Source organism: Temnothorax americanus, unplaced genomic scaffold (genome assembly GCF_048541705.1).
Source record: "Temnothorax americanus isolate GAGA-0224 unplaced genomic scaffold, ASM4854170v1 Scaffold73, whole genome shotgun sequence".
In the NCBI taxonomy this organism is placed as follows: Eukaryota; Metazoa; Arthropoda; class Insecta; order Hymenoptera; family Formicidae; genus Temnothorax; species Temnothorax americanus.
In genome coordinates this window covers 406,676-421,079 of record NW_027509796.1, presented here as the reverse complement: position 1 = coordinate 421,079, position 14,404 = coordinate 406,676, and the positions used below count along the sequence as shown (strand labels likewise).

The following is a 14,404-nucleotide window of genomic DNA, read 5'->3' as shown; positions in this document are numbered from 1 at the left end:
GAGCCATCGCGATTTGATCATCACGATGATAAAAACGCAAATTATTTTATCGCCGAATACCCTCGAGCCCTCGAGCTATAAATAGAATGTGTATTTTTACAGGAACACAAAAACCAACAAAAACAAACCAATCGGCCGAGATGATTGATGATTGACGAGACCGCGATGTGAAATGCGAGATACGCAAAAGGTATGTACATACGATCGCGGCTTAAATTACAGTAGTCGACGATAAACAGGATACATATGGTGTATAATGATAATAATATGTGGTTGCGAATTGCTCGGTAAGCTGATAACGACGTATGTATACGTATGTACGTACATACATACGTGTTTTCCCGTTTCATCGCTTAATTGGCTCGGCGTCGAGCGAATGTAATGAACGCCGCACGACCGACCAATCTCAATTCATCAACAGGTCGACCCCGAGGGATCCGGAGAGCGTTGGTCGCGGTTAAACGGATTAATTCATTTGTGCCACCCGCCGAGACGGAGCGAGGCCCGCCAGCAATCGAGTATGCTCATTAAATTAACCCGGGAACTGGGTAAACGCGCCGTTGCATCGCGTTAATTGCGGCCGCGAGGCGACAAAACACGCTTTACTCTCTTTCGCAGATAGATATTGTGACAATATTGTTCCCAAACGGTATTGCTCAAACACAAAACTAACACTGGAGCAATTGACGTTGAAGGTAAACGGTTACGCTTTCGGGTGCATATAAATATATATATTTGTGTCAATTATATACGATGTACGATTATGACGGATGCAGATGCAGTGGTTGGCATTGATAATATGCCTCTACGCCGGAGTAGCCAGTGCGCGTACGGAGGAGGACCAGCAGCAGACGTCGAACGCAGGCGGCGGTGTCTCGAACTCTCTTCCGGAACAGTGTTTTTACAGACACCCGGTAGACTGTCCCTCGGACTCGAGCAGATGTCCCTGCAAGAGGATCACGCTGGCGAATGTGCCGGAGGGCAATGCCGCGCTCTGCTGCAATACAGACCAACAGACTCTGGAGGATGGTCTCTCTTGCATAGGTGAGAGTAGTGACGCGAGAACTCTTTTTTTTTCCTCTTTATTTATTTATTGAACAGGGTATATTTATTACGCTCAAGTATATTTTTGCTACTATCTCAGGATTTCAACATTCAAATATAAGTTACGTGCACATACGTAACGCAACTTTGGATGTATTTAACGTAAGTGAAGTTCGTTGGAGGATGCTGAAATCTCTGGCCATAACAGATGGCAAGATTAATCGACTGCGGGGTCAGTTTCGCATGATGACGCCCATACAGTGTTTGAATCTCTCGAATAATGAGCTGCGCGAGGTAGAGAATAATTCGCTGACACGTTTGGTGCAACTCACCACGTTGGATCTGTCTTATAATAAACTCACTTACCTTCCAGCTTTGAATACGATGAACGGCCGAGAATTCTGGTTAGACATCTCAGGTAAAAAAAAAAAAAAAAAAAAACCCAAGCTGCCGTTCGATTCTGTTATCTTAATTAAACATCAATGAACATATCGCTTATTAACGTATCACCTTTTTTTTCTGCAGGAACAAATATACTTTCGTGCCACGATGTGTATCAGTATATCAATAAAACGGGCGAAAAGCAAATCACATTTAATCGCGAGAACGAGACAGTGTGCTCCTCCTTGGCCACGTGGCACTGGTTCAACACGACTGAACAAGTGCCTCTTTCGCAGGTTCTTTACCTCAGCTTGGTATGTTTTAACCTTTTATATCCTGCAAAACTTTATATATAAGATATAATCAGAATTAATCTTGACTTTTAGTTGCAAACGGAATGTCCAAAAGGTGACACCTGGCAATGCCAATGTGATATCAAGAGACTAGACATTATCGAGGGCAAGCCGCCTACACACGCTGTAAATGTAGATTGTAGCGCAATGCAGTTGACGGAATTACCCGAGAAATTGCCGCAAAACACTATAGCCCTTAATGTTTCCTATAATAATGTACGTGCGAGATGTTAGCAATGTTCTATATCTGTTGCATATGAACTGTGCTTTTTTTATAATGCAGTGCTTCCCCTGAATTTTTCTTTTAGATCACAGTTCTAGATGATCTAAGTACTAACCCGTGTTACGAAGGTCTACGAGAGTTCTATGCGGATTATAATAATATCTGCTCGATAAACAAGTTGGAAGGTTCTAAGTTTCTGGATAATTATGCGATCCTTAGTTTACGATACAACAAAATTAAATCAGTGAGTAAAGAAATATAGTTAATTCATTGATGTATTCACACATCCTAAATATAATAATATGTTTAGCTGCCAACATATATATTAAGTCCAAGCGCACACAATAAGAATTTCATGAGTTCGAGAAACCTGGTCAGACTAGGAGGCAATAAGTTGCATTGCGATTGTAATACTGCTAAGCATCTAAAGGTACAGTATGACGTTTATAAAAAAAATAGATAAGTATGAAATACTGATAAAGTAGCGTTCTCCGCTTTCTTTTCACTCTAGGCATGGTTACAAACGCGAATACTCGACTCTGACGAAGTAATGTGCGAAAATGTAAAGGAGAAAGTTATAGATCTGGAGCCATCGAAGATGTGCGTGTATCCGGGAGACTGGACTGACTATATATACTATATCATTGCTACCGAGGTGATACTTCTGATAGGTCTGATAGCCAAAGTGTCTTATGATTATTGGGTGTTCAAAACGGCAGGATATCTTCCGTGGCCGGCGAATAAAATGCCAAAATTGCCTTGTGATTGGCTGTTCGAAACGTAGATCGCGTGAACACGCGCGTAATGAGAATTCCTAACAATGTGCAATGAAACAAGAAATCCTAACGGTGTGCAGTAAAAATATGATACCGTTAGGATATACTAAACGTGCCTTTGTAATGTGCCTGTATATTCTATCTACTATCCCAACGACGAATATATAATGGACGATAATATTTTTATTTAGCTCTTCCATTTAAGAACAGGATTTTAAAATAATCTCCGTATTATATATGTCCATGACAAGTGTTTTGTGCAATTCATATTACTATTTAGAATATATGATTGTCAAAGAATGTATCATATGTAATTTTACAAATAGTTACAGATTTATACATAATTTTATATGTAAGTATTACAAATAAATTATTTACAAATCATTTCTACGTTAATTTTAAAATCTTTTATACGCAAATATTTTTCTAATACAAAATCTTTTTTATAAAAACAGCCTGTTACACTTATTTCGCATTGTGAAAACACGAGTATCGTACTTACGCTATTACACTTCCAACTCCGGCTTCTTCCCGACGCCTGACTTTCGCTTGTGTCGTTTATATGTAGGCACGGTTAATATCTTTTCGCGCGTGGGTGCCGTACGCTCGAGCTTACGTCGTTCCTTCTTACTGTGCTTCTTCATAGCTAGCATGTAATCCGGTACGTCGCATCCGGACGCTCGCATAATCGCCGCAATACTAAGAACAAAAAATACATTTTATATTATTTATTGCAACATGCATATATACATGCAGGCGCAGAGACAATACCTTCGTAAATTCACTGTGTCCTGTTGAGTGAAAAACGTTATTGCCTGTCCCTTGTGTCCGGCACGACCGGTACGACCTATTTCAGAAAATGTTCAAGTAAGAAAACTGACCGCTTTAACAGATCAGCGCAGTCCTGTTCCTCGGAATATTTCTCTTGGTATGATGAGAATGCTGTGATGGGTATAGCGATATAATATTTTATTTAACGGATGGTAATGTCTATTCTTTATCAAGAGACACGGTAGTGTCTCGGGCCAAGTACACGCGCAGCACGAGACCGTCGTGACTCTTTTATATTCTACACGAGAGGTGACGTGAACATGACCCCTCTTTATTGTTAGCAACAGTACACACAATACCGAAAGAAAAGGAGTTGAGCATACTATTAACAGAAAGGAAAAGTGAAAAAGGGCCAGAAGCGCGCAATGCTCCATGTTATCAAAGAAATAGAACAGGGCACGTATTGTGGAACTTTTCGGAATGGATTCCAATCGGAATTGTTTAGTTACTTCCTAGATTTCTATTGTGTTTTCTAAGGAAAACGGAATAATTTCGATCGGAATCCATTACGGGGAAAAGTTCCATAATACGTGCCCTGTTCTATTTTAAGAGTTTACTGATAAGACCAATATATACCTATTCTGTGGATGTATGAGATGGCAGACGGAGGGAAATCATAATTTATAACGAGATTTACGCCTTTGAAGTCTATACCTCTGCCCATCAATTCTGTGCAGATCAAAACCCAGATCTTTCCCTCTCTAAAGCAACGCACGGTGTTGTCTCGCTAAAGAAATACAACGATTAATGCACAATTAGACGGGTTGCACGAGAGAATCTCTTTTTTTTTGCCATACCTGTGTCATTGTTCTATCAGCGTGAATGACGTCCACGTTAATTCCGTCGTAAATAAGCTCGTTGAAAAGTTCTTGAGCCCTCTCTTTGCTTTGCACAAATACCAAGACCGGTGGTGATATACCCTTTATCGATAATCAGAAAAACGTATATAACCATAATATTTAAAGAGTAATAAAATATTGCAACTAAATTAAAAATTATCCTACCTTCTGAATAATGTTTCTAAATTCCACCAATTTACCTCTTTCGCTACCAACAAAGAGGATCTTTTGATCTACCAAATCTGCAGCTGCATTTCTGTAATAAAATGGAGACACAATTATTAATAGTTTTCATATTTTTCGTAAAATTTATCAAGACACATAAACACATACCTTTGACCAACTGTCACTGTTATAAGACCCTTCATGTTACGACGACACCACTTCGACACCGCTGGTGTGTTTGTCGCACTGAACATACCGCGACGTAAATTTGCATTAATGCAAGCTCTCGTAATCTCATCTAATTGCTCCCTAAAGCCGCGAATTCCTTCCTCGAAAAGTTTATCTGCTTCGTCCACAATCAACCATTCAACGCTAAAAACAGAATAAGAATATTATTGCGCCTAAATCTGATTATAATCAATAAAGCATAATTGTGAAAAACTCACTTGTTCAATGAAATGGCTGGAGGATCTTGATTTAGAAGGAAGACCAATCGCTTTGGTGTAGTGATTAAAATATCTGGAACACAAGTGGAGAGTTTTAGAAACATCATTTCTATTAAAATCTTCGCACTAGCTGTTACACTCACCAAACTTTTGCGAGCTTGTGGGCCCATATTTGGTGAGAGCTTGATTCACTTTACTAATTATATGAATTCTAAAGTCACAGCCGTCACTCAGTCTCAGGCATTCCCTATACGTCTGTTTGGCCAATTCCCTCGTAGGGCTTAGAATAACAGCGCGGAAACCTTTCTTTTGCGGTCCCCGTAAGCTGTGAATGATTGGTAACAGAAATGCCGCGGTTTTCCCTGACCCTGTCGGAGCACAAGCCAGAATCTGTCTGCCCTGTCATCAGTAAGGGGGAAAAAAAACAATAAAATATTTGCTGGAGATATTTTAATTACAACTTATTTTAATTAATCTAACTATAAAAATGTACTTACGTCTAACATGATCGGCATTGCTTGCATCTGTATTGGAGTCGGACACATATATCCACTGTTTTTCATGTTGTTCAACAAATTTTCCGGCACTTGATAGTTCGTTTTTAATTCATTAAATTCTAACGTTAACTTAGGTACATGACTGCCTGTGACTGAAATACGATTCACGTTCCTCAGATGATTTATCTAAAAAATAAAAAGATATTTTAGGTATATTATAGAAAGAGGACTCTCTTTTCATTCGCACTTGCTTCATTGCGTAAATCCCCAACCTTCTCTTGTTCCAGCTTTAACATCTTGTCGGCAGTTGCAATTTTTTTACGTTTCCTAGCTGGAACACTTTCGTTTTTCGGTACTGACAGCCCGCTCAGCAACGTTATTTCGTCAACGTCTTCGTCTTCATCTTTATATTTTCTTTTTGCATTGCCCACTGTATCAGGCTCTAATACTTCCTCCTTTATTTTCTCCACCGTACTGTTTACGTCATGTTTACTTGGTCTCACTAGCTATATAAAGAAATAGCAACGTGATAATTAACCAGTACCTTAGAAACCATGCTCCAAGAGACCGAGAAATTAGTTACCTGAAATCTTTCTGCATCTGGTCGAAAGCGTCTCGTATCAAATTTGACACCGGCTGCGAGTTTCTTGAAAAGATCGTGAGCATCCATTGCGCTAATATGCAGAAGTAATTTGAGAATCAAGCTGCATGGACTCCACGTGCAAATCTCCTACAAGGGTATTCAAACGAACAGCGGTGGAGATTTGAGATTATGAGATTTGAGGTTAGAAAAAAAGTAAATAGCATATCTACACAAGCTAATAAGAAAGCTTTAACGATAAAGCGATCGATAAGGTAGAAAGACGAGTCGATAATAAAAGAAAAGAAGCATGGCGGAAAAGTTTATATATATTTGAAGATTCTTATTTTTATTCTATTTTGAGTGGCAAGGAGCATGAGTATGTTAAACTCTACATTTTTTTAGATAATTTTTCTCGATACTGAAACCTCGTACGAGACATATCTGACTTATTTATTTATTTTTTTTTGTAAAAAAAATGCATCTCTTTTCAATTGTGTATGTTACATGCTTTTGCTTATAAAGATGACAATATAGAGGACCAGTCTCAACGAAGGTCCCATGGTGTAATGGTTAGCACTCTGGACTTTGAATCCAGCGATCCGAGTTCAAATCTCGGTGGGACCTGGCTGAAATTTTTTTTTAATTTCCGAAAATTAATACCTTTTTTCTTTTTGCTTTTCGCCTGTAAATAAATAAACTTGCGTTGAAATCTGCAACTCGTGTATCGTAGTAAGTTCTGTTAAAACGAGGTATATTTTACAATTCCACATGTTCATCTCTATTCATAACCTAATCTGTTCATAACCTAACTTGTAGATCTTTTTATTTGTTCGAGATCAGGAATCCTAGAGGAACGGAAGACATTTTTTAGACAATCAGGAGAGAAGATTGGTCAAAAATTTCAGTGATATTCAGATTCATTAAAAAATTAAACGGGATCATATATAAAGTGGAAGAAAGAATAGACCAACGCTATACGCTATATAGTCCAAAGGTGGGGCTGAAGGCACATATATACTGTGCTGAAGGCGTCTATAACTCCAACCGGAGTTTACAACCTCGGGGAAAAAAAAAATTTCTTTTATTTGTATCATTTGCATGATCCGATAGTTGCTGCTAAAGAAAACAATAACGCTTATGGAGATCACGCGCTAAAACATTTTTGAGTATTCAATTGACCGCGAGTTCGAGGCGATGGCCGAGCCGGGCGATTCCGTGGTGGTTATCAAGGCGAAGCCCGTTCGCAAGGTTTTCAAGGCTCCCACAAGGGCCAGCAAGATTCCCGAGGAACTCCTGAACGATCCTCAGTTGAATTCTGCCATAGCGGCTTTACCCGCGAATTACAATTTCGAGATACACAAGTCGATATGGAGGCTCAGAGAGGCCAAGGCGAAGCGAGTGGTTCTCCAAATGCCGGAAGGCCTCCTGATGTACGCCACAACCATAGCTGATATCATTGAGGACTTTACCGAAGCAGAGACTGTTATCATGGCCGATGTCACCTACGGTAAAAACTATAGACAAGCGATCCAATATTTTCAGTAGTTTATATCGTCGTTTGTTGCAGGAGCTTGCTGCGTGGATGATTACACGACCCGAGCGTTGGACGCAGACTTTCTGATCCACTATGGACACTCGTGTCTTATACCCATGGACCAGGTTGCTGGTATCAAAGTGCTTTACGTGTTTGTTAACATTAGAATTGACATTTTACATTGCGTGGATTGCCTGAAGGTCACCCTACCAATTACCACAAAGATAGCGCTAGTCAGTACAATACAGTTCGCCACAACGGTACAGGCGGTAGCGACGGAACTTAGAAGACAAGGTTACGAAGTCTCGGTGCCGCAGAGCAAGCCACTTAGCCCTGGAGAAGTACAATTCGTTCTTTGATATGCTTTTAAATCATTAAGACAACGTGATAGGCAATGTGCGAACGTCTTTTAAAGATTTTAGGATGCACAGCGCCACAAGTTCGCTGCGCGGATGCCGTGATCTATATAGGGGACGGCCGCTTTCATTTAGAGGCTGCCATGATCGCTAATCCTAAGCTAAGGGCATTCAAGTACGACCCGTACGCCAAGAAATTGACTGAAGAATTTTATGATCACGAAAGAATGTTGACGACCAGGCACGAGGCGATACAACGTGCTATAAAAACCAACAAATATGCTTTGGTGCTTAGTACTCTGGGCAGGCAGGGCAGTCTTAATGTGCTGAAAACTCTACAAAATAGAATTGAGGCTTTAGGAAAGGAAAATGTCGTGATATTGATGTCGGAGATATTCCCGGATAAAATCAAGCTGTTCAAAGACGTTGACGCTTTCATACAAGTACGATCTTTGTGAGAAATGTGCATCAAATTGTTGAAAAAAAATTTTTTTCCTCTTCTCTGCATTAGTATCATTATATTTAATTTAGAAGAAGTTTAGGAAAATATTTAAATTTAAAAATGTACATATATATATATATATATATATATATATATATATATATATTTGAAAGAAATGTATAATTTCAAAAAGAGCTGAAAGAAGAAGAGAAAATATTTGCTCGAGTCAATATAACTTGATAGGTAGCTGAAAAGATTTATGTGGTATGTTGAATTATGTCAATACGTTTTATTCAAGATTGCGTGTCCACGATTGAGCATCGACTGGGGTGTCGCGTTCGAAAAACCATTTCTCACGCCCTATGAAGGTGCCGTCGCTCTTAAGATGGCAGATTTCGACAAGGACCGGCCGTATCCCATGGATTTTTACGCTACAATCAGCCTCGGACCATGGACCGCTAATCACAAGGAATCTGAATTAGAAAAAGCCGATACCTGTTGCGGTAAATGTAAAATGGACAAATAAAGGGATCGAATATGTAATTTAAATTTGTTATGAAATTATCTGTTAAATTATGTTAGATGAAAATCCCGTTAGATGAAAATCCTTCCCCGTTCTACCACGATCGCACAAGTTTTTAACAAATTTTTCATTAAACACAATGTAAATTCGAGCAGGTGCATTTGAGAGCTGTCTATATTAAACCCCCGTCATCCCTAAGTTGTTGCTAGCGGAGCGATAATGGGCAGATAGGAGGGTCCGCGTGGGCGAATTACGTCATACGCCCACCTGTAGCCCGCTCACACATAGACACGCGAATATTGTATATACAGGGTGTACGAACTTTAACACTCGCTACTCGATTTTTTTCACTCGCCTCTTGCTGTCGAAAAAAGAATATTAAAACTTAAACTATACATATTTGATTGAAACATCATTATTTTTCAACTTGTTTACAGAACATACTGGCGAAATCGTGCGAGAAGTTGCGTGGAAAAAAAAAATGAATGCGAATCACCGAGTTAGAATTAATTTATATAAATCAAAATGTTCTCAATTGGAAAGTATTGTTTTGAACATCGAAATGAAATATTTGTTATTCTAACATTGTCAAGGAATATATTTTAGGAGGATGAAAATTATCGATGAATATGTGATAAAAACGACCGATGCGGGTGAAGGAAAGTGAAAGAAAGGAGCACAGAGTACATGACAAAATACCGGGGGTGAAAGGCGGCGCCGGCCGCACCCCGGTGTCGCGACGTCAGTCGTCGTTCCAGCGTGGCTCAACAAGTACACGCGGCGCCTAGCTCAGCACGGTTTCAAATTTTCGGAGATCTCGACGTGATTTTTGTCCATACAGCTATTCGATATTAAAATGCGTTAAATCGACGGATGCCTCACCAATTGTGAGAGTAAGAGATCCACATATCGTCTCTTACAATTCGATTAATCAACGATCCTATCATCGACATTGATAAAAAGTAAGTAATAGAAAAATGTCAAGCATTAATTTTATATCTTCAATCTTCTTTGTATATTCTCTCTCTCTCTCTTACTTCTGCTCTCTTTGTTTATAATTTAAATTGAAGACAGTAAACAAGGAAAATAGAGATGTAGGAAGACATGTTAAAGATTCTGGTTTTCAAATCGTGATCAGTGAAATTTAAATATCGAGAGTGGGATTTATTATTAATTATATATATATTTTTTTTCATTAGAAGAAAGGAATATACTATGCGGTCTAAGGTGACAAACGAGAATACTTGGGAGACAAAATGGGCTACGGAATCGTCGCAGAGCGGTAGGAGCTTACGACGAAAGACAAAAAGAACGGAATCCTCGGTATTGAAATTGTCAAAACCCTCCAGGGGAAATACGGCACGGGAGAGAACTCTCAGGAGGCTGGAAAGCAATGAACGCGAGCGTATGCGGATGCACAGTTTGAACGATGCGTTTCAGGTACATAAAACAATATTATCATATTATATCTAAGATATAAAAACTGATAAGACGATAAGGAAGGACTATTTATGTGAAGAAATGACTGTAACAACAAATATTTTTGTCTCTGATCTTTCTCGAAAAGATCCTCTTCTATTCATATACAATACATATACAGTTAATACATAATGATTTAAGGTATTTACACACATATATCTTTTGCAATAAGATAATTAGTGAATATTTTTCTTCTTTCTAGTCCTTACGCGAAGTGATTCCTCACGTCACCAAAGAGAGACGACTCTCGAAAATTGAGACGTTAACGCTGGCCAAAAATTATATAGTGGCCCTTACAGATGTAATATGCGCCATGAGAAGCGAGGAACGATCGGAAGATCAGCAAACGAGCGGCTCCGAATGCCAAGATTCGCCAAGCAGCGGACAGCGATTGGAATCAACTACTGTTCGCGTGAACATTCCCATCGCTTCCAGATCCCGCGGTTCGGAAACTCAAAATTTTTATCAAAATAATCGTTCGCGGTGGGAAAAGGACCAGGATAATGTTGCAGGCCTCTGAAAAGTTATGGCGCTAAACGATATCGGTATAAAGTACGAATTGAGATCTTTAACGGCATTCCGACCAGTCTTCCTTTCCTCAATCGTGCATGCGTTTATGTCTTAAAAAGTTCCAATATTCAACGCATCTGTGCAAGTATTATCAAAATTAACGATATATCTTATGACTGATATAATAATCTAAGAAAAAACTAACTATTTGTGCCAAAGGAAGATAGTATTCGCAGAAACGAATAAAAGAATATATATATTAATAGTAATATTACAATATTTTCTTTCATATAGAGCATTATATTATTTTTCGACAATAATTTTTCGATAATAACGTAAGAAATGATTATTAGAGAATAGATTACATATGTGTGAAAAACTTAAAAAAAATTGCATTTTCAGATGCTTTTACAAATAGCGAATGAGTTACGAAGTTTATAGAAATTGTTTGTTATAAATTACTTTACAATTTTTATATTCTTTTACATTTGTATTCTTTATTATAAGTTTATGTGATATATGTGTCATTAAGGTATATACAATAATAAACGGGCTACGTAATTGTAATAAATAATTATATATTTATTAGATAAAGTATATGTTATATATATATATATATATATATATATATATATTCAGATAAATAAATTTAATTATATATTTGAAAAACTTTTTTTTTTGATCGAAGTTTTCTACTAATCTTCTTGCATTCCTCACGTGGAGATCATACAACATTTTCATTGCAATGAACAATTATTTTACGATTAACAATTAATACAAATTATGACAGCCCATCGCCGAATGAGACGGACTGTGTCGTCAAGTCCTGTAAATTGACTAGCACCGCTGTTTTGGTTTCCGAGAACTTTGGAACGCATATCAATCTCACTGTATGTCCCTCGTCAGCTACACATTGGCATACATGAGTCATTTCACGTGAAACAAAAGTTGATAATCAAATCAGATTTTTAAAAATCCTACCTGTAACTAATTTTGTATCGTATTTATCCATATTTCCGGCGAAATATATGTCCGGCCATTCGTTCATAACGAATGGATCATTTTTGAAGAACGGATAAATTGGAAGCGTGTCGGGACCGGTTGGAGCGTAATGCCTCCAGATCAAGGTACGCTCCAACCATTCCAACGGGGACAGCTGGGATAATCCAGCGATTTTCATGATATCCATGATCGGTCCGCCGCAAGAACCGGCTACGACACGACCCCCAATATTTGCGACCCAAGGATTAGTCGCACCGTGCATGCTTTTAAACCTGTATTACATCTAAATTGTATTATGTAAAGAAAGCTCGACGCACGCAAGGCTTAAACATGTCGTTGTTACCTGGCCGATTTCTGTAAAGTACACGGGTGGAAGGGCTGCTGAGGCATGGTGTAGTTGCAAGCGGGATCGAACTCTCCCGGCATTAACACGACGCAACAGCAGTGGAGGATATTGCTGAGGAAAGCGTCAAGTTTATGCATCGCCATCACGTCTTCCTTGATCTTACGCTGGTCGTGCGATTTGATCTCGTGATAGCCTTTGTGATTGTATATTTTCGCGGAACCGCGAATGGTGTTTCCTATGCAATTATTTATGCACGAATTACTATCGCCTGTCAGAAAATATGAACATTTTTGGCATTCGTACCAGCGACAATGACTCTAGCAATTACTGCTTCTTCTTTTTGAGCATCGGCACATCCCGCCATTCCGGTTATCCATTCCGAAAGTAAATCTAAGCTAAGCTCATCCGTGTTATTAACCAGATCCAATCCAGATACTAGCAGAATTTTCCCGTCTTCCACCAATGAGCCGCTCGAACTGGAAGGCTTCGGGTAGTATCCTGGAAAACACCAATCCTCTACCTAAGAGCAAAGTTTTTATATCAGCAAGCTAGATTCCTGGCTGTAGACCAATTATGCAAGTATATACCCAGAATGTTCCATTTTCCAATTCACGTCCGAGTACCGCGCAGACAAGTCCAGTGACTACTTCCTGTATATCCATGTGACTTCCTACCAATCTTACACGTAACGTTTCGTCCTCTAGAAATAATTTGTCGTCGACCGACGCATAATTGTTATTGCTTGGCTGAGCTTCCAGCTGCAGTTCCTTGCTGAGGTCGCGCACCAAAGAAGGTTTCAGTCTCTGCTCCTTATAAAGTACTCCTACCAAAATGTAAGACTTTCCTGGGCTTTCCATGGCTAGGCGTGAAACTTCTACATATGAATAATCGGCTGTAACATACAAAAAAATGGTATAACGTGGATAATGTAGTGTGGAGTTCCAGGTACACAAACGTGGCTTACTCCATTTTAGTTTCGCTGCACGTAACGTGTCTTCCCGCAGATCGTTCAACCTCGCTGTATATATGTTGAGAGAATCATCGTCGTATTTTCTTTCTGTTAGCTTAAATCTGCCAAGGTCTCTGAAGAAGACAATTTTCCGGTCGTATTCGTGCGTTTCGTCGACCTCCATCCCTTCTAGTGAGAACATCAACTACTTTCTGAAATTTTCCAGTCACGCTCGTGAAATAAAATCACATCAACGTGTTATCAGAGGCTACGGTCAACATGACGCTACAAATGCTTTGGAGCGTTCTTCTTCTCTTTCTTTCTTCATTGAAAGAAAAGAGAAGAAGAATGCTTCGAAGCATTTGTAGCGTCACGTTGACCGTATAGCCAGAGATATATTAAAAAAAAAAATAATGAAGAAGCGTACTATTACCTTTCATTGTTTTCCGCGTGTGAAGAGGACCCCGCGTTCCGCGTTTTGAAAGAAACATATGATTAGTGATTACGCTGTCATTGCACTGAGGTGTAGAAAGCGTAAATAGAAAATTTTTCTGCACCTTGCGCCGTCCTCTCTTTCATCTCCACACGATCGCGTACACATTTATCTCGTTTTAAGTGCAGAAAGTGCGGTCAATGTCACCCCATCCCAAATGAGGCGAATGATTGGTCGTTATGTTCGTGAGAGGGATAAGAACAGTGCCGGATTTTTATTTTGCAAAGGCGAGTAAAAAATTCGCGAAAATTCGTGGCATGATTACTTCTTGCACAGTTCATCTTTTCTTTTTTTCTCTCCAATGTAAAAAGAAAAGGAGAAAAGATGAACCGTGCAAGAAGTTCAGCTAAAACAAACAGGCCTATGTCATTTAACGTCCCAGACAGTCCAACTACCATGTCCAAAATCGGGACATAAAGATGTCTTTCTTCTTCTTCTTCTTATGCGTTTTTTCTCACTTTCCCTCCTGGAATTGAATCGGCCATTATTCAATTTCTTTTATTTCATCGCGATATTACGACATAACCACAACGCGAAATAAAAAGTAGGTGCAAGAAAAAGTCGGAAGAACAAAATCTGATATATAATTCATGCGCTGCGCCTTTCGCGCCCCAACTAGAACCGTTCCTGGG

At 39.1% G+C, this 14,404-nt stretch overlaps 5 protein-coding genes and 1 non-coding gene across 14 annotated transcripts; 4 read left to right on the top strand and 2 right to left on the bottom strand.

Annotated features, from left to right (window-relative positions):
* Window positions 1-42: 42 nt before the first annotated feature.
* Hfw (leucine-rich repeat domain-containing protein hfw) lies at window positions 43-3,161 on the top strand. 3 transcript variants are annotated; one of them, XM_077422701.1, is made up of 9 exons: window positions 43-190; window positions 422-695; window positions 777-1,044; window positions 1,145-1,462; window positions 1,570-1,739; window positions 1,812-1,994; window positions 2,087-2,245; window positions 2,312-2,431; window positions 2,513-3,161. In XM_077422701.1, exons 3-9 carry the CDS (start codon window positions 777-779, stop codon window positions 2,783-2,785), a joined length of 1,491 nt encoding a protein of 496 aa, XP_077278827.1. In that variant the 5' UTR covers window positions 43-190; window positions 422-695; the 3' UTR covers window positions 2,786-3,161. The 3 variants fall into 3 exon arrangements, with proteins under 3 accessions (XP_077278827.1, XP_077278828.1, XP_077278826.1); XM_077422702.1 differs by having other exon boundaries at window positions 109-287; XM_077422700.1 differs by lacking the exons at window positions 43-190; window positions 422-695 and having other exon boundaries at window positions 771-1,044.
* Window positions 3,125-6,354, bottom strand: Ais (DExD-box helicase 52). The gene is made up of 11 exons (XM_077422698.1): window positions 6,139-6,354; window positions 5,828-6,061; window positions 5,556-5,741; window positions 5,202-5,457; window positions 5,059-5,131; window positions 4,781-4,984; window positions 4,613-4,703; window positions 4,406-4,528; window positions 4,185-4,335; window positions 3,549-3,624; window positions 3,125-3,476 (listed from the first exon to the last, which is right to left on the bottom strand). Exons 1-11 carry the CDS (start codon window positions 6,223-6,225, stop codon window positions 3,284-3,286), a joined length of 1,674 nt encoding a protein of 557 aa, XP_077278824.1. The 5' UTR covers window positions 6,226-6,354; the 3' UTR covers window positions 3,125-3,283.
* Window positions 6,355-6,690: 336 nt separating this feature from the next.
* Trnaq-uug (transfer RNA glutamine (anticodon UUG)) lies at window positions 6,691-6,762 on the top strand. Its single transcript has one exon. It is a non-coding gene; the product is annotated as a tRNA-Gln (tRNA).
* Dph1 (diphthamide biosynthesis 1) lies at window positions 6,707-9,955 on the top strand. Of its 6 annotated transcripts, XM_077422708.1 has the most exons (6): window positions 6,707-6,887; window positions 6,979-7,132; window positions 7,249-7,645; window positions 7,706-8,013; window positions 8,088-8,471; window positions 8,769-9,955. In XM_077422708.1, the coding sequence occupies exons 3-6, from the start codon at window positions 7,333-7,335 to the stop codon at window positions 8,994-8,996; spliced, it is 1,233 nt and encodes a 410-aa protein (XP_077278834.1). In that variant the 5' UTR covers window positions 6,707-6,887; window positions 6,979-7,132; window positions 7,249-7,332; the 3' UTR covers window positions 8,997-9,955. The 6 variants fall into 6 exon arrangements, with proteins under 6 accessions (XP_077278834.1, XP_077278832.1, XP_077278835.1 ...); XM_077422706.1 differs by having other exon boundaries at window positions 6,979-7,645; XM_077422709.1 differs by having other exon boundaries at window positions 6,974-7,645.
* On the top strand, window positions 9,815-11,391 carry LOC143906562 (uncharacterized). Its single transcript, XM_077422718.1, has 3 exons — window positions 9,815-9,955; window positions 10,193-10,433; window positions 10,675-11,391. The coding sequence occupies exons 2-3, from the start codon at window positions 10,209-10,211 to the stop codon at window positions 10,990-10,992; spliced, it is 543 nt and encodes a 180-aa protein (XP_077278844.1). The 5' UTR covers window positions 9,815-9,955; window positions 10,193-10,208; the 3' UTR covers window positions 10,993-11,391.
* A 145-nt stretch (window positions 11,392-11,536) lies between these two features.
* LOC143906556 (DNA polymerase delta subunit 2) lies at window positions 11,537-14,264 on the bottom strand. Of its 2 annotated transcripts, none has more exons than XM_077422703.1 (7): window positions 13,713-14,264; window positions 13,295-13,491; window positions 12,918-13,222; window positions 12,634-12,850; window positions 12,328-12,565; window positions 11,964-12,256; window positions 11,537-11,888 (listed from the first exon to the last, which is right to left on the bottom strand). In XM_077422703.1, exons 2-7 carry the CDS (start codon window positions 13,479-13,481, stop codon window positions 11,764-11,766), a joined length of 1,365 nt encoding a protein of 454 aa, XP_077278829.1. In that variant the 5' UTR covers window positions 13,482-13,491; window positions 13,713-14,264; the 3' UTR covers window positions 11,537-11,763. The 2 variants fall into 2 exon arrangements, with proteins under 2 accessions (XP_077278829.1, XP_077278831.1); XM_077422705.1 differs by having other exon boundaries at window positions 13,837-14,264.
* Window positions 14,265-14,404: the final 140 nt, after the last annotated feature.

Excerpts from the sequence above, each read along its gene's own strand:
- Ais (XM_077422698.1), bottom strand. The coding sequence starts at position 6,225 with ATGGATGCTCACGATCTTTTCAAGAAACTCGCAGCCGGTGTCAAATTT. Across the intron at positions 5,458-5,555 it reads CAATGCCGATCATGTTAGAC|GGCAGACAGATTCTGGCTTG; the intron begins GTAAGTACATTT and ends TACTGATGACAG. Across the intron at positions 4,704-4,780 it reads ACAGTGACAGTTGGTCAAAG|AAATGCAGCTGCAGATTTGG; the intron begins GTATGTGTTTAT and ends ATTTTATTACAG.
- Dph1 (XM_077422708.1), top strand. The coding sequence starts at position 7,333 with ATGGCCGAGCCGGGCGATTCCGTGGTGGTTATCAAGGCGAAGCCCGTT. Across the intron at positions 8,014-8,087 it reads AGCCACTTAGCCCTGGAGAA|ATTTTAGGATGCACAGCGCC; the intron begins GTACAATTCGTT and ends CGTCTTTTAAAG. Across the intron at positions 8,472-8,768 it reads ACGTTGACGCTTTCATACAA|ATTGCGTGTCCACGATTGAG; the intron begins GTACGATCTTTG and ends GTTTTATTCAAG.
- LOC143906556 (XM_077422703.1), bottom strand. The coding sequence starts at position 13,481 with ATGTTCTCACTAGAAGGGATGGAGGTCGACGAAACGCACGAATACGAC. Across the intron at positions 12,257-12,327 it reads ACTTTACAGAAATCGGCCAG|GTTTAAAAGCATGCACGGTG; the intron begins GTAACAACGACA and ends GATGTAATACAG. Across the intron at positions 11,889-11,963 it reads CGATACAAAATTAGTTACAG|CTGACGAGGGACATACAGTG; the intron begins GTAGGATTTTTA and ends GCCAATGTGTAG.
- Hfw (XM_077422700.1), top strand. The coding sequence starts at position 771 with ATGCAGATGCAGTGGTTGGCATTGATAATATGCCTCTACGCCGGAGTA. Across the intron at positions 1,995-2,086 it reads TTAATGTTTCCTATAATAAT|ATCACAGTTCTAGATGATCT; the intron begins GTACGTGCGAGA and ends TTTTTCTTTTAG. Across the intron at positions 2,246-2,311 it reads GATACAACAAAATTAAATCA|CTGCCAACATATATATTAAG; the intron begins GTGAGTAAAGAA and ends TAATATGTTTAG.
- LOC143906562 (XM_077422718.1), top strand. The coding sequence starts at position 10,209 with ATGCGGTCTAAGGTGACAAACGAGAATACTTGGGAGACAAAATGGGCT. Across the intron at positions 10,434-10,674 it reads GTTTGAACGATGCGTTTCAG|TCCTTACGCGAAGTGATTCC; the intron begins GTACATAAAACA and ends TCTTCTTTCTAG.